The sequence below is a fragment of the Urocampus carinirostris genome, chromosome 6 (genome assembly GCF_059441175.1).
Source record: "Urocampus carinirostris isolate Australia breed hairy pipefish chromosome 6, RoL_Ucar_1.0, whole genome shotgun sequence".
Classification (NCBI taxonomy): domain Eukaryota; kingdom Metazoa; phylum Chordata; class Actinopteri; order Syngnathiformes; family Syngnathidae; genus Urocampus; species Urocampus carinirostris.
In genome coordinates this window covers 24,919,672-24,938,011 of record NC_142354.1, presented here as the reverse complement: position 1 = coordinate 24,938,011, position 18,340 = coordinate 24,919,672, and the positions used below count along the sequence as shown (strand labels likewise).

Here is an 18,340-nt window from a genome sequence, read left to right as displayed (position 1 = left end):
TAAATGTTTTTGTATTACATCTCTTCAAAGTATGGTTGAATTAAGTTCTCTACCCAACGTAGAGTAGAAGAAGAAGGCAACGAAGAAGAAAGAAAAGGGGGGGGTGTATAAGTAGGAAGAGGGTCGGGGGCAAGTCAACCATGGCTGCTCACCTGCTACGACTTCGTAGCGGATTATATATTTTCTTATTTTTGTGTCCAATTTATGTCCTGTCTTTTTTAAACTTGGAAGAACTGAATGAAATGAAATATGAGATTCAGATTCTTCCCGATCCTGTCATCACGGGGCAGGTGAGTGAGGCGGTTTACTGGCAGCTAATAGTTAGCTAAAGCTAATTTTCGAAAACGACAGTTTTCTCACGATATTTTTTTTTTTTTTTAATTAATAGAATCAGGTTGTAGATGCGCCCTGGCTTACTCGAAATAGTTTTCTGTCAATTGCATGTGCGTATACGTGTTTAAGTTGCCATCGTGCATTAAAACGTTGCAGCCGCTTGACAGCTGTCACAACTGAACTTTTTAAATAACGCCCTTAATTGAACATTGCTACATTACAAACAAAATTTGCATTAAACAGTCAAACAACAATAGTCAGGTCAAGTCGTATTTATTTTTATAGCCCTTAATTACAAGGAATCTTGAAGGGCTGCACAGACCACAGATTATTGCAAACTACTGTACAAACTATTATTACACCTTCCCATGATCTAAAACCTACATGAGTGCAAGGAAATACTCAAGAACCTCAGCATGAGGAAACTGAAACCTTAAAATGGGACAGCACATGAGGAAATCCCTCCCCCATGATAACCAGGCTGCAATGGATGCTGCATTTCAAACAATAAACGGACATTGTCAACATGAAATATAGGTCTTTCATAAGCTACAAAATATTGGTTCGTTTTAAGACTAGATTTAACAATTCCACTGAGGTTGCAGATCGAATCTCAGAGGGGAGAGCATCCCACAGCACCGGGGTCCGAACGGAGAACGTGCTTGAACCATCTCTTCTTGGCTCTTCGGATTACTAGTAGACCAGTGTTTTCAGAGAGAAGGCTCCAGACAGGAACATGGGGGGAATTAAATCTGAAAGATATGAAGGAGCAAGTCCATGCATGAATTTGTATAATACCAACAGAGCCTTTTAATTACATCTTCAGCTGAAAGGGAGCCAATGCAGGTTAGACAAAATTGGGGTAATGTGATCAAACTTTCTTGTCCTGGTCAAAAGCCTCGCTGCAGGCTCTTGATGCTTTGGGAGACCGGAGAGTAGTACATTAGAGTAATCAAAACGGAAAGGTAACAAACGCATGAATTATAATAATTTTTGAAATGTCGATAGAATGCTAAAAAGCTGTTCTAGTAATATTCTTAACATGTGTTTGGAAGGACAAATCGGGGTCAAATATGACTCTTGGATTTTTGATGCAGTCACTCTGTGTTTGTCAATGTTCAGAACAGTGTTTGAGAACAAGTTGATGCATTTAGACGGACCAATCTAAAATATACAAAGTTAACAATTGGGGTGGGGGGGGGTTTGCAGCTGAGGAGGAATGAAGGAGAGGAGCAAGTGAGAGAGTGCAACTGCTTGAAAGGAAAGCTCTCGCCTGCCCAGTTTGAAATTTGTTTAATCGGCCAATAAAATGTGTAAAAAAAAAAAAAAGCCGATATCTGGTAAATTCCTAAATAATCGTTAAACCTCGTGTGTGTGTGTCTGCGTGTCTGCGTGTCTGCGTGTCTGTGTGTCTGTGTGTCTGTGTGCCTGTAGGCTCAGAGACTGAACGAATTAATTATCAAAAATTAAAATGCAGCCCCAGTCGTAGGTTATTATTGACGAAGCATGCATCCAAAATGGAAAGTAAAAAAGAAAAGGGTAAGAAATATAAAATTAGCTGGATAGACATTAGCCACTGCCCCTATACATGCCACCATCTTTTCAATGTTTTTTTTTAGCAAAGCTGTTAAAGGCGTTACACATTAGGTAGGAGAATGAGGGCTGGGGAGACTGCTGGAGAGTGACTTCATGCTTGTCGTCCCTGTGTTGTTTTTTTTTTTTTTTGTGTTTATTTTTATTTGTTGGTTTGGGATAAAATGGTGAATGTAAGAAAAGGCTTACTTCAAGTCCAAATGCCATCCCAAACCACAAGAAAGATGAGAAAGAAAAGTTGACTCAAGTGCGTCGAAGAAATGCACATACTTGCATGCGCATCATGCAGTCTGACTTAGGCTGCAATGATGACGCAACCTAGGAGATGCCGTTGAGTAAAATAAGTTATAAATTCCATAAAGCTCCTTCACGTGAATTATATATCATATGTATATTGGATATAGCTACCAGCAACTTGCATGGAAACTTTATTTCTTTCAGGATACCAAAAATTTGGAATTTTTTGCCTGACCGGGTTATTAGTGCAAATACGGTGCAAACCTTTAAGCAAAGGTTGGCAGAAACAGATCTGTCAAATTTCCTTAGGGGAGGGGGCGTAAGGTGACCATATTTGGCCATGCTCACTCTCAGCATTAGGTTTTTTTTTGTGTGTCATGTTTTGATTAATGTATCCAACAATACCTTCAATAAACATTTCATTTAGCTATTATGATTAAAGATTTAACCAAAAAAATAATTTGTCAATAACATTTTCATTCAAAGGTTTACATTTTAAAATGTTTTTATTTGTGCCTAAAAAATGTTGCTATACATTGTATTAATGACAAACTTACAACAAGCAATAAAGTACTACATTGTACCTTTTGCCCATAGACCAAAGCAGATGAGGTCATGATGGTTTCCAGCAAATACAAACAACTCTATGAATGCCGACTTCCTGCCCTGGCGCTTCGCTTTCACCAGGATCCAGTATCTAATCCTGACCAAGAAGGGTACACTGGGCCAGACATCCCTGAGCTGCTCAAACCCATGCGGGATCCCCCCTGTCTAGTGCTGGTTGGTGCACGTTGTCCTTTAATACTCAGGAATAGGGCTGGGATGTGGAACCCAATGTCATATTTGAGTTAGAACGCACACAAAGCACACCTAAGGTTGTAGCTAGGACTAAATATTGGGAGTGTTAATTTAGGTCTTTAAAAATGACACCGATCTGCTTAGTTAATTTGCTACAAACCATATGAAGATGCAAATACTAACGAAGCCCATACACAGGGTACGTACGGGTGCTTAGCGCTCTTGTAAATGTTTGAATTTTAATGTTGTGTTTTCCTTGATTGAAAAGTCCTTGGATTTGGGGTGAATAGCTTGTAAATGCTGAAATTTGCCATGTTCCTCAACAAGTCTGCTTAAAAATGACGCAGACACTGCTCTCTGGTGGCTTTGCTTTGCCATTGCATATCTTCCCTCGAGATTAACGCCAACTGGCATTAGTTTGTAAGCCATTGGCATTTGAAGCGTCATCGACCCCTACGGGTCACGCCCAAGATGACAGTTGCATGCTACACCAAAACAAGGGATTATGAAATGTGTATTAGTGCAAGGATTATGTATCATTTATGAAAGAGATTTGTCTAAAAAATCCTCAAAACCATTATTGTTCAGATCCCAAAATATATTTGCGATTTACTCAAGATCTAAAAATCATATATCTTGATAAATGCACATGGAAGATTAAAAATCACATTTTTAAATTGCAGATTTATTTGTGAAACTGCAAAATAAATTATTTACACCAGATTTCTTCTTTTAAGGGTACCAGAGATATTTATGAATTGGCTTTGAAAGTATTTTAAAATTTCTTAGATTTGCCCATGAAAATGGTGTACAAACCCTGCATACACCCTCGACAAGCTTCGATCCTATGAAATAATTTAACCACAACGTTTGGCTGTATGAGAGAAATAAAATCAATTGAGATCAACAGTCATCATTTAGTTCAGGCAGTTCAATTTGTTTAAAATGACCGGGTACAAAATTGCTGGTAAAACGCCAGTATCCAATGACAACTTGTCGTTTTTCATAAAGTACGGATCTATGTTGTTAAGTACCCCCAACAGTTCCTCATATACTGGACTGTCTCAGAAAATTAGAATATTGTGATAAAGTTCTTTATTTTCTGTAATGCAATTAAAAAAACAAAAATGTCATACATTCTGGATTCATTACACATCAACTGAACTATTTCAAGCCTTTTATTATTTTAATATTGCTGAATTTGGCTTACAGCTTAAGAAAACTCAAAAATCCTATCTCAAAATATTAGAATATCATGAAAAAGTATACAAGTAGGCTATTAACTAATCACCTGAATCATCTAATTAACTCGAAACACCTTGCGAGGGTTTCCTGAGCCTTAAAAACACTCAGCTTGGTTCAGTAAACTAAATCACTGCTGATCTGACTGCTGTCCAGAGGACCATCATTGATACCCTCCATCAGGAGGGTAAGACACAAAAAGAAATTTCTCAAAGAGCAGGCTGTTAACAGAGTGCAGTTTCAAAGCATATCCACAAAAAGTCTGTTGGAAGGGAAAAATGTGGCCGGAAACGCTGCACAACCAAGAGAGATGACCGCAGCCTTAACAAAATTGTGAAGAAGAGCCGCTTCCAGAATTTGAGGGCGCTTCAAAGACAGTGGGCTGAAGCTGGAGTCCAGGTATCAAAAGCCACAGTTCACAGACGTGTCCGGGAAATGGGCTACAATAGCCGTATTCCCATGGTCAAGCCACTTCTGAACTCAAGACAACGGAAGAAGCGTCTGACTTGGGCTATGGGGAAGAAGCACTGGACAGTTGCAGAGTGGTCCAAAGTCCTCTTTTCAGACGAAAGCAAGTTTTGCATTTCTTTTGGAAGTCAAGGCGCCAGAGTCTGGAGAAAGGCTGGAGAAGAGCAAAATCCAAGTTGCTTGAAATCCAGTGTGAAGTTCCCACAGTCAGCAATGGTTTGGGGAGCCATGTCAGCTGCTGGTGTTGGTCCACTGTGTTTCATCAAGTCCAGAGTAAATGCAACTGTGTACCAAGAGATTTTAGAGCACTACATGCTTCCATCTGCTGAAAAGCTCTATGGAGATGAGGATTTCATTTTCCAGCATGATCTGGCACCTGCCCACAGTGCCAAAACCACCAGTAACTGGTGCACTGACCATGGCATCACTGTCCTTGATTGGCCTGCTAATTCCCCTGACCTGAACCCCATCGAGAATTTGTGGGGTATAGTTAAGAAGAAGATGAAAGACACCAGACTTACAAATGCAAATGAGCTGAAGGCCGCTATCGAAGCATCCTGGGCATCAATAACACCTCAGCAATGCCACAGGCTGATTGCCTCCATGCCACGCCGGATTGATGCAGTAATCCGTGCAAAAGGATTCCCAACCAAGTACTGAGTGCATCAATGGACATTTTCAAATGTTTGATTTAGTTTTGCTGTTATAAAATTATTTTTTTTACTTGGTCTGAGGAAGTATTCTAATATTTTGAGATAGGATTATTGAGTTTTTTTCAGCTGTAAGCCAAAATCAGCAATATTCAAATAATAAAACGCTTGAAATAGTTCAGTTGATGTGTAATGAATCCAGAATGTATGACATTTTTGTTTTTTTATTTGCATTACAGACAATAAAGAACTTTATCACAATATTCTAATTTTCTGAGACAGTCCAGTATAGTCTTTAAAGACCTGTCTGAACGTATAAAGTACGTGGATAGATTTTTAATTTCGTCATCAATTTTCACTTCTAATCAGATTTACCGGCCACTTAAGTCACATGATCCTTGGAAGTCTCTGTAAGGTCCTTTCACAACTAAAGTAAATACCTCAGTGCAATAGCTTATGATAGTTTTGGAAGTTACAGAGCTGCAATATGAATCAACAAACACATGAAGAGCTTGTGCTACAAGGAGTGCATTCATAAATTAGGCATGATTGATAGAATAGTCTTCCCAAATTTTGTTTTTCTTCTGGATTTGAATGGATGTTTTCGGCACTATTAATTAAATAATTAATATCCTAATGTATGCGTAATTTTCAAAAACCAGATATAATGGTTTTCTGCATGCTTTGTTACTTTTGCAATTGACTTCTGACTGTTGTCAAACCATTTGTTTTGTATTCTTCTATTATAAATGTTTTATTTTCTAATTTGTTTCTAATCATTTTTCAGTCTGTTTAACCACAGTAATTACTGTTTTACTCTAAGGGTAAACAAACTCGTTGGCTCACAGGTGTCACACAATACTGAATATCAAAATAAGAGACTGATCATGCCAATTTTCTGGTTTAAAACTTCATGTTAGCTATTTGATCAATCTCTCATGTATTACTACTGGTTACTTGAAAATATAATATTTAATACTGATTACTAGCAAATACAGTAGAATGTGTTTCTGTATTTCTATGTTGGTTTATTATGGGTACTGTTTGCAGCTATTAAGCCAATTTGGATGATGTCCTCTCATCCAATAATTAAAATAGATTAAACGTGCAGTAACATAGTTCTGATCTTTTTTTTTCTTCTCAGAAAAAAGATTGGTGGACATATGAGTTCTGCCATGGTCAACATATTACACAGTACCATCTCGAAGGTAAGATTTCACTAGAATATTGTTTGTTTCCGGGAACGTTCTTACATGTTTTAAATTTTCAGAATCAGAAATCAAAGGGGACATTTTCTATCTGGGCTACTTTGCTTCAGATTTTGACTGGAGCAATGAAACTGCAAAGGTAGAGATTATTAGATTTGTGTTTATTGTGAAATTCAACATTTTAGTATCTGTTTTGTTTTATTACAGGCTTCCAAACAGCACAGACTGAAACGTTTCCACAGTCAGATATATGTAAACGGATCCAAGTGTGACATCAGCGGAAAGTCTAGAGAGGCTGAAGTCCGGGTGAGACTTTGGAGTTGACAATTATTGATTTTTCTATTTTTCTTCCCTCTCTGAGCATAAAATTTAAGGTCACAATCAGATCAAAATCAACATATTTAAGAAGCAATTGAGAAAACCAAAAGTAAAAAAGGCTGATCTGGTCCCGTCTCCTTGACAGTATAAACACTTACACACAATCAAATAATAAAACCACATTCGTATAACATTATATGACCACAAAAAGGACATCTCCATATTATAAAAAAAATCCACAAGTGTTAACTTTAAGTCAGATAGAAAAAAGTAAGATAAGAAATTCTCATCACACCATCTATCGTTGTATCAGGGGACCTGTATTGGCAGCTAACAATTGTACTTTGGGTTTTGTTCATTTCTACGGTAATACATTCACACATATTATCGAAGACAGCTGTTATGTTTGTTACAATATTGAATTTAATATGTTTCTTAATAGGAAATGCAACACCACCACCCGGTTTTAAATTTCTGTTTACACATACCATTTTAAAGCCCTCAAGATGAAACTCCCGGTCTTTTTTCATATTTATCAATGTTTCTGAAATTGCAACAATGTTAAATCAGTGTTTAAAATGATCAAGGTTGTCCTTGATTTGATGAGAATTGGCGCACAGACTCTTGGCATTTAGATGAATAATTGAGAGTTTATCTTCTGGAGTAAGTTGTTCATCAAATTGTCGACATGAATGATATCTCAGCAGTGTGAATAGCATCCTTTTTTGTCTGAGATGCGGAAGTCGACTCCTCACACACAGCAAGTTGATCCCAGACGAAAGGATTGACATTACAATGTACCTTTTATTGTTCTCCCTCAGTTTGTATGCGAAAACGGTTCGGGCGATTATATTGCCCGAGTGGATGAGCCGCAATCATGTCACTACGTGCTTACAATTCATACCAGTCGCACATGCCAGCACCCGTTACTCCGACCTCCGTCCACCGCCAAGCCGCAGGGTATAGTGTGTCAGCCGGCTCTAAGCGCTCAACAATACATGGACTACGTCAAAGCTCAAGTTTGTGAGTTCACAATCATCTTCAAAATGCTGTTTTTAATGGTGGTCGTTCTAAGATTTACTGAATTTATTTGTATTTTCTTTTCTCCAATCACACCAATTTTTTGTCATTCCTAGCCGACACTCAGCGTAAAGTGGAGCAAATCTCAGAGGAGTTGAGGAACCTTGATGAGATGTTGTCGGGTAATGAGGAGGAAAATGAACAAGTACAAGGAGATGTAGAAGAAACTTCACCAGATCCCAGCAGTAACCGGAACCAGTCGGATCAAAAAGGTCAATCTCGATTCTCCATCTGTTTTAGAGCAAATGAGACTGCATCGAGTTTTGCCATTTGGAATTATTTGTCTCCTCTATTTTATTTGTATTCCCCATATTCCAGCAGACATTGCTGACATCTCAGAGGATGCAACTTCAGATGATACAGAGGATTCAGGGTTTTGGGAGGCAGTTGCAAAGCCAGAAATTCCAAAAACAAGCTCTTCTAATGAGCAGAGTCAGGTACAGAATTTTTGCAATTTTACACTGGTTACATAATGTATACAAGCAATTATTTAATGTGTTTGGGAGGAATAGAAAAACATAATTTTGCCTCAAATATTTCCCGGGTTGATAAATTAACTGCAATACATAATTATAAGTTACTGAGCCACTAGAGTAGGGGTATACAACGGTGCCAGGCACCCCTAAGAACATCAGAGTAGGCCGCGTACAGGTTCTGAAAATATTTCACTAGTGTTGGGTCATTTGATTATCTGCTAAATTTGATTTCCAACTGACATCATTTTTTAATGGTTGATCTAAAGTTGGTGTGCATAGTTTGAGGTGTCCTTGAAAAGTTTAAAATCAGATATAATCTCTAATTAGTATGTGCTAACAATGCCCAACTGAGTTCAAAATTCCTTTTTTATATATTTTTTCACCCGCCTATCTGGTTTTATCTTACTTGTACCCTCTGTGTTACGGCCACAGAGCACATTACACTGGAGGAAAGGACATGGGGAACTGGGGGGAGAGGTTTTCTTTTATTCAAGGATGAAAATGGTGAAGTCCAGTTACCAACCCCGAAAAAATGAAAAAGAGTTTATTCGATTGCATCTAAGAGAGAGATGTACGTGCACGCACCACACAAGCTGCTTATCAGAGACCGTAATGATGATTTCAGCCAGAAGATGGCGTCAGCAAGTAGAAAATTTGGAAGTTACGGATACCACCTTTTACAGCTAATAATCACAACTTTGTTATTATGTAGTAATAACAAGGTATTTTTTTAGAAATGTATATCAAAATGGTAACCCTTTGTGTCAATCAGTAAAAAAAAAAAAAAAATCGCTCTGAGCTTCAAAAAGGTAGTTGACTTCTGTACTGGAGGACGTAACTGGACTGCACGATTTTACCTGAATTATTTTCTTGGCAGGCAGTTGATAATGAAGGCTTGAACCAATTTACAGACAATGAAGTCATAGAAGATGGAAATGAAGGTATTTTTTTTTTCATCTATCACCCAGCCAACACATCCTTCAATTATTGTTTTTGCATTTACTGCCAGCCTCGTCCCTTCTTTTTTTATAGCTGTTCAGTACTTAATATGATAACTGAACAATGACTAGTGGAATAATGATTTCCTTTTATTTACAAAAATCTTTCTCAGTTGAAAACTTCAACTTTAAAATCATTACGGACCCGTCGGACCTGATGAAGTTTGTCCAGCATCTCAAGGAGAGTAACAGAAAGGTTGGTGCTTTTGTACACATCGGAATTGCATCCATCTTAGCGGTGGCTACGTACTCCATTCTAGATTTCAAATCATTTTTATATAGAAAGCGCAAATGCGAGCAAAAGAACAAGCAGAAGAAAAAGCTTCCTTGGAGCCGGAGAAAGACGACGGAGAGGATGATCTTGATAAACGTCTGCTTCAGGAGTTTGAGGAGGAGATGGCTGGCATGTCTGTGCCTGCTGACAAGACTGAGGAGATAAAGGAAACGATGCAGAAAGAGTTTGATAACATCATAAATGAGGTAATTGCAATGTTCGTCTGGGTGCTTGAAATCCTTAAATGCTTGAATTTTAATGGTGTTAAGGTTTGAAAAGTGCTTGCATTTTGAGTTAAGTGCTTGTAAATGCTTGAAGTTGTTGCCATGTTTCTCTGAAGTCTGACTCTATCTGCCCTGGTCATATCCCTCGAGAGGGGTGACAGCAAGACAAACACATACAAAAAAAAGGTAGCAAAAAAACACTCAAGAATTTTTGGACCATGGCCAACCCAATTGCCCAAACACCCAAACAAGTTAAGCACCTCGGCACCCATGGGAGGTGTAAGAATTCTCCCACCGTGGTCCGCTGCGTGTTGCAAGAGGCGACTAAAGTGGAGGGAGTCAGGGGACTGGGGATCCTTTCCTCTCTATCTCTACTCCCTAAGAGACAGCAAGGGAAAGAAAGGGGGGGCGGGAGACCGAAAGGTCTCGCAAACCCTAGTTATAGGGTCACTTTTCTTTTTTTTTCCTAAGGGATGGGCAGAGCACCTTTATGATGCAGCAGGGGTAAACCAGTGAAGACTGACTCTATAGACCACACATTTTCCCCCGATTTTGAAACAATTTTCCAACTAGAGATGAGCAAGTGCTGTTTTTGTAGGCACAGCAAGAATTGGAGACCGAAGGGCTAAAAGGAGAGTTTGATCGCACTCAGGCGACACAGGCGCTGGAAACGACGCTTGATAAGCTTCTCGACCATTTGGAGGAGAAAGACGAGCCGGACCTGAACAAGCAGGAAACCGGAGGAGCGCAGCGTGCCAATGACCCGACCCGGGGCAGCCCCAGCATGGCACCGAAGCAGCCCGGTAATGTAACTTACCTGGTGTTGCTTTTGCCTGTCTTCATCTTTCTCACTTTCATCCCATGTTTGCATGTTAATGTGGTTGCATACGCCCATCATAGAATAGGCACACACATGGATTTGAACAAGACAGAGAGCCTCAAAGCTCATAAGGCGGGCTTCACACATACAGACGATTTTATTTTAGAAAATATACATATAAAATATTCTATGTACATACAAAAAAACGTTTTTGAATAATCCACTAGGTCTAAGACATGTGTTCCAAATGGTGGCCTGTGGCCCACATATGTCCCATCACCAACAATTGTATGGCTTGGACGCTGACAAACTAGTATCTACTACAAAAAGTCAGGTTAAATGTATTTGAATTGCTCTTAATCACAGAGACTATCAAAGGACTGAGGGGGTCTAACATTTTTGTGTGAAATAAAAAAGGGAACTTTATAGTCTTTGTAACACTCCTGTGAATACATTTTTAATTTTAAAATTTGATTTGTGTCTCAATTAAAAATTGTGAAAATATCACCCATGTCCAAAATATCATTACTGTTTCAAAAATATTACATCAGATTTCTCCTGTTTTTATTTCCCCTGAATTTAAACCTGCAATATACAATACTAATGTGCAGCTGCAGTATGGTATCACAGCTGTCAAACTTGGGTCAATATGTGAAATAGCAGCACATTAAAAATATGCAGCAAGGTAAGCATTTATCTCGTCCTGTAACAACTATTTAGCCACTGTAGTAGAACGTGTGGGAGGAGTTTTGCCTCAAATGAGGGTCAAGTCTCATTTGATCACATGCGTTGGTGTATTGTCAATATTTAGATATATAAGTCTGAGCAGATTAATTATCCAATAGAATTAGGCAAAATCAAACTGTTTAAACCATGAAGAAATCCAGACAAGCGGTCTTTTCTAACTTTCACAGTTTTTGTGATCGCCGCTTGAAATCTCAAATGTCCTTTCGTGCTTTCTGTCTACGTGAGGATTCTTGTCTCTGACAGTCAGTTGTGTGTCCCTCTTTTGTTTCGTCACCCCAGACCAAGACACGGATGACCATGTTAAGATCAAAATAACTAAGTATAAGACAGGCAAGAGTTCTGATCGGGAGTTCAAAGTACAGGAGTTGGGAAAAGGAGATCCCCAGTGGCAGCACATTAAGGACGTGGTTAAAGAACAGCTAGAGAAAGCAGGACTGAAGGCCGAAGGTAGGAAAGGGGCGTGGCAACATTCACGTTTTTTGGGTTTTCGCTTCTTCTATCTTATGATTTTACTCTTTAAATTTACTTTGGCAACTAAAAAAAAACAGATGTGTTTCACTCCTGATTGATCAGTTGCTATACTTGGACTGTGATCTAGGAGTACTGGACAGTGGCTTAAAATTAAAGTCATCCATGTGTGTGTTCTGCTAGACATCCATTCCTCACTTTAGACGTACTGTTTTGCATGCTTGATACTTATTTGGATATATTAGACCTCTCTGCATCCAGTTTTATTTTTTTGTTGTTTCTTTTGCAGGTAAGATTGAGGTGAAGATCTTGACACGAAATAATGCAGATGAGGCAGGTGATCAGTGGCTGACCGAAGAAGACACAAAGTCATTTCGAGAGCTCCTCATTAACCTCCTGGTAAAATCTTTGACGAGCATATTATTTTTTGTAGACGGATTACTTTGAAAGTCTAATGAGAAATGAGACTTTCAAACGTGTTTCACCTTTATTTTTCTCATTTTTAATCTAGTGTCCCCATACTGTACAGAAAAGAGAACAAGGGGCCGTTTTTATACATAGATTTTCTGAGAGGGATTTTTCTTTACCAGGCATACCAAAATCATAAGGGCAATTACGTTTCTGATTAATATGAGAATGTTTCTTGTCCCAAAGAGAAGTTTTTTCAACATGATTACAAGCATAATTGTTTCCTTTGAGAATAACTTTTTTGGTCTGATGGCCACGTAGAGGGAAAAAAATGAATTCCATAATGACCACACCACTTGGATTATTTTTTTACACATAGCCTTGTTTGTGTTATGTGAATAGAAACCAAAATGACACGACATTAAAGTCTGTTTAAAATTTTACCCAAAATGATTAAAGGGACACTGTGTAGTATTCACTGTAGTCTGTAGTGCAATTAAAAACAAGTTCTACAAAGCACAAGGAAGAATACAAACTATGGTGACTCAAAGTGACTAAAATGCACCATTTTTCTTCTCCGTCGCTCAAGAATGTCATCTAATACTTCCAGCATTCCTTCAGTGATGATATCACAGTTGTCAAACATTCAGTATTGGTTTATCCCTGGAAAAATCGGATGTTGTGCTGCAATTTTGTTCAACAATCTAATTGCAACATGATCTTCACAATGGTTTGGCTTTTGGGTGTACCAGTAGTAGCAAAATGGAGGACAATCGTGTCAGCTCCCTTTATGTTAAATAAATGCAAATTTCGCAACCTACCATGATGGAAAGAAATGCATGTTTAAATTTTTTTTTTTGCTTATTACGTTGTTTTGTTGTTGGGTTTTTTTCAACTACCGAATTTATTATTATACACATAATTTTACCGTATTATCATATAACAGTGGTTATACCCAGGTCACGGCAGTGCCAACCTCTAAAAACTGGAGCACCGAAGATATACATTGGAGATCAAAATTAGAGAACTTGTTTTTTTTTTTTTACATCTTTACTCTTTCACTGTTAGATAACATTTCATTGTGTCTGTATCATGGTGATACAACACTTTTTTCACAAAATGGCATTTCACAAAAAACAATATTTTTCCAAAAATGCACCGATCAAAATTTGAGAAAAACAATGACTGTGGCATGGAAAAAATATTCTGAAGGTTACAACAGTCAGTAATTAGTCAGAAATATACAGGCTTCTGCTGTGAATGATTTCAGCACATCTGTGGCCACAGGATAGCACTAGTCTCTCACACTGCTCTGGTGTGATTTTGGTCTATTCTTATTCAAGCCTCCTCGTTTCGGTATTGTAGTTTGTTTCTTGACCATTACTTTGTCACAAAAGATTTTCCAGAGGTTCGCTATTGAGGCGAGATCAGGATGAATTCAATGTTTTCACCTTCAAGGAAATTCTTTTATTTTGCTATGTGACATGGCGCATTGTTCTGCATGAAGGCTAATTTGGCAATGAACGCAAGTTCGGAACCATGTCCTGTTGAAGAAGGTTCTAAACTTCTGATACACACTTGCATTCACTCGGCAGTAGCTGTACAAAAGGCCCAAGTCCTGCTGCAGAAAACATGCATCAAAGAATGACATTTCCTCCTCCACCTTTCACTGACTTTTTTTTTTACACACTTTGGGTCGTCTTTCTCCAATGTGTCACCGAACATAATGCTTCCCATCTGACCCAACTAAATCACATTTGCGTTAAATCCCCGAAATAAACTCTGAACCAGAGCTTCTCTGTCCACACAACATGCTCATCAGCAAAGCTCCGTCTAGCTTTGAAAATGTTTACCCATTGACATCCTCCGCATCCTAACTTGCATTGGTCTGCCATATACTACCGGTATTCTTGGGTGACTTGCATGAGTTTGTACTTTTGTAAGGATTCAATATTATTGAAATCACAGATTTGGAGCAATCAACTTATCATACTATGGCTGACTGGGTCATCCCTTTTGTTTTCATATTGACAGCCTGCTGCCCAGGGCCTTAAGTCACTTTAGAACTGCCCACCATCTTGCAGTGTCTGTGGAACTGGCAGTTTGAATGCCAGTCAAATAGGGGTTAACAGATAACCAAGGAAATTAGCACCATTTAGTGCAGGGATGTCAAACTCAATTGCACAAGGGGCCAAAATTCAAAACACACTTAAGGTCGCGGGCCAACCAGGATAAACATTTATTGAACACAAACTGAATGTTTTTGGAACATAAATATGAATAAAAACAGACAAGAATATTAAATTTAAACTTTACATCACTTATACAGTATTTATTATTTTGCTGTAAATAAAAATATCTTAGATTATATGATATGTTATATGATATGATTTCACGGCGAGCTCGACATGGCCCGCGGGCCGGTAGTTTGACACATGTGATTTCGTGGGAGGCATTTGAAAGAATTCTCAAATTTTCATCAGTGCTTTTTCTTTCAAAATACATGTACTGGTATTCAGTTGAAATGCCTTATCCATTTTGTGGAAAAAGTGTTGTAGTAGTATGATACAACATAATTTTCCTTAAACTGTTAAGCAGGAAATATGGTATTTTTTCAGAAATATTGTTATTAAATGATCTAAATTTGATCTCCAGTGAAGATTATATACAAAAATGCATTGTTTTTTCTTTTTTTAATCTAATTATCACACTAGCGTTTGTCATGGTACCAAACACGAATGTTAATTTTGTTGCGCATTTCACATATTAAAATGACAATACATTTGTCCCAATGCATAGAATTGACTTGGTGGTAAGAATTCGGCCGCTGCGATCCACATTCGATTCCGGTAGCATCCAAGTTTGAGCTGAGAAAAGTGAAGCAAAACTTTATAGCTATTTGTAACAAAAAAGGGGCAAAATTATGGTTTATGGTTTTACCACTAGCCAGCTCTAAATAATGCACAATGCCCTTTTAAGTTGATGGAGAAAAAAGTTGTCTCTTTCAAAATTGAAATGTTTATTTTGAATACTTGTATTTTACAAGAAAATTTGCATAGTGAATAAAACCCCGTTTTAGAAAGTAAAATTATAGTTTTGACACCCCTGCCTTAAGGTCTTTGTATTGGCCCAAAGAAACTGTGTTTGCATGTTTTCTGAAAACATTAACCTTCAGGCTTAAACATTCTTAAACAGTACTACATTTCTTTTTGTTTCCAAGACTGGAGGAACAGAGGAAGTTCACAAAGAACAAAAGCGACAACAGGAGTTGGAGAACAACTACAGATTTGTTTGGAGTGAGGGACAGGATGAATCGCAGTCCTCCAACAACTCTGACTATGAAGACATTGACTTGTGAGGGCATGCTCAGTGCGGACATTGCGAATGTGTACTTTCACTTGTGATCAGCGACCTGTAGAGACTTAATCGACAAAAGGATTTTTTTTTTTATTGCTACTAAACTCAGCAGGTGACATGTCCTCACATTTGCACCTTGGACAAGAGAAGCTTGGGTGGAGTCTACAAGATTGGTTTATGGTTTATGTTGCACGAGAACTGGATCACGGTCAGTTCTACTTGAATAAGTTATGCATTTTCCATGGTTTTGATCTTATCAGGGGAAGAAAACGGACAATGCCAAGCATTTTAGTCAGGCTGCCATTTCCCCCTGTAATCACGCAATCGTGTTGCCATTCACAATCACAGATAACCCAAATGTTGTCAAATGCCACATGTCAGTGCTTGCGCAGGTCAACCACCTACTGTTTATAAGACACAATAGATGAAAACTCTTGGTGAGCATGACACATGCTGTGGCACTTTAAGGTTTGTGGGCAAACAACACCAAAAGCTTCCTTTGGATAGCATTGGTAGGAAAAAGCTCATTAATATTATTTAATGTTGTGGTTTAATTTTGTTCTGTCAATAACTTATTGAAATTGCATTCATTTTTTAGCTCAAGGCTCTGATGTTTGTTAAAAATGATGTACCAAAAGAATGCTGGTGTTTGATTCTTCGTCGTCAAGATTGAATAAGGCAACTGGACTTCTCTTGGTAATTAAGGAGTCGTATTTTCCTACTCATCTTTGAGGTGTATTTAAAGGGCTGAATTTGTTGATCTCTGTATAATAATAGCTCAATTTGTACATAATTTTGATTTCTTTTTTTTTTTTGGTCCAAAGTGTTTTGTTAGCACAAACCCCAGAGTGGTTGTGTCAATCTCGGTAATGAATGCAATCTAGATGCAAGTCAGTGTCTTACAATAGGAGAGAATAACACAATGTCTTCGTACGGCCCGAGGGGGGACTGGAAAAGTGTGTATATTTTGGTAGCATTCGTGCATCTCTGCTTCAAGGGCAAGGAAGTAACATGGCCTATCTGAAATGCTTTGTATGAAAGTCTTCAAAATAAAAATGATTGGAGAAAACACCAGAGTCTAAATTAATTAGAACAAAAGCCAGCAATTTAATGAACAATTTAAAAAAACATTTAACATAAAGGTAAAAAAGCAACTTTTGCTACTTTAGGGTGTTGAATGAGAAATGTTAAGTTAGGTTAATGTTGATTTAATAACCGTTTTATTTCTATTCCAGTTCAGTGACCAGTCATCTATTCTAATTATGGTTGATGAAATCATCCCAAGGTTTGAAAATAAAAGTCAACACCTCGTCAGTAATACTTTTGTCACTGTTTTAATGTGGAAATTTGAAATATTTCCATCAGTGTAGACAAAATCCCCTTAGGTTTTGATTTTAAACATTTGCCTGCAAATATTAACCTAGTTCGTGATTTTAAAATGAATGATTCCATTTCGAACGCTCACCAGAATGAACTTTGTATTTTAGAATACATTTTATAAAGTAAAGATGAGTGCAGTATACTTTAAAAATAAAAATGGGATTTAGAAATTAACCTCATGTTACAAAATCCATGCGATGCATTTTGCTTTTTTTACATTCACAATTTGATTACTTAAAGGGACTGTGTATTACTTGAATGCTTTATGGCGTGCCACGCATTGCGGCGTAGTGGTTAGCGCGTGTGCGGCACAGTTCTGAGGTCATGAAATCGAACCTCCTTGTGTGGAGTTTGCATGTTCTCCCCGTACTTATGTCGGTTTCCTCCAGGCACCCCGGTATAGCAACTGATCAATCAGGAGTGAAAAGGCCCATGTTATGTAAAATATAGGCTAATTCCTTGCCTTCTGGTATTTTCAAAGGTTTATATGATAGTTGTATTTCTGCTTATAATTTAAACCAATCGTCTTTCATGAATTATGTTTTTACCACTAAAGGGTGCTTAATAAAACCCACAGTCCCTTTTAAAGGCTTAAGCAAACAATTTTTAGAAATCAAACCGATTAAGTCATGTTTATTTGTGTAGCCCTTAATCACAAGGAGACTCAAAAGGCCGCACGGACTAGTATTACACCATCCCCTGATCTAAAACCTCAACATAAGGAAAAAAATGAAACCTTGAGAAGAAGTTGCACATAAGGTAATCCCCCTTCCAGGATGGCCAGGCTGCAATGGATGTTGCAATAACAAATAATACATAGATATTGCCAACAGGAAATATTGGTCATTCATAAGCTATATAATATACGTGTGTTTTAAGCCTAGATTTAAACATTTCCACCGATTAGATTTCTGCATTTCATCGCCTTTCAATGTGAATTAAACAATAGTTTGTCCATAAAGTTTTCCCCTAACCATAAGACAATTAAAACTAGTAAAATGTGTAAACATTTTGGTATTTTTTAAATAACATGTTTGTCGATATGATTTGATTTGTTTGTGCATTTTGGTTATAAGGTCACCGCAGCGTTGCAGTAAAATTTTTGTATGAAAGTGTATGCGTGTTTTGATAAATAAAAACATCTAAAATAAAAAATAAACATGAACTCGAAAAAAATTAGAGTTCTGTAAAATAAGTTTCTCGTTGCGTTTATTAGATTTACGTATTTTATCCGCTAGATGTCGCCTAGAATTTTGCACTA

General features: G+C 37.8%; 1 protein-coding gene across 2 annotated transcripts; it reads left to right on the top strand.

The window, feature by feature from the left end:
* The first annotated feature begins 95 nt into the window (after positions 1-95).
* os9 (OS9 endoplasmic reticulum lectin) lies at positions 96-16,770 on the top strand. 2 transcript variants are annotated; one of them, XM_088338415.1, is made up of 15 exons: positions 96-290; positions 2,761-2,943; positions 6,466-6,529; positions 6,592-6,668; positions 6,737-6,835; positions 7,669-7,870; positions 7,984-8,139; positions 8,249-8,364; positions 9,281-9,344; positions 9,515-9,597; positions 9,684-9,881; positions 10,498-10,702; positions 11,746-11,913; positions 12,224-12,333; positions 15,563-16,770. In XM_088338415.1, the coding sequence occupies exons 1-15, from the start codon at positions 141-143 to the stop codon at positions 15,698-15,700; spliced, it is 2,013 nt and encodes a 670-aa protein (XP_088194541.1). In that variant the 5' UTR covers positions 96-140; the 3' UTR covers positions 15,701-16,770. The 2 variants fall into 2 exon arrangements, with proteins under 2 accessions (XP_088194541.1, XP_088194540.1); XM_088338414.1 differs by having other exon boundaries at positions 8,246-8,364.
* The last annotated feature ends 1,570 nt before the right edge of the window (positions 16,771-18,340 follow it).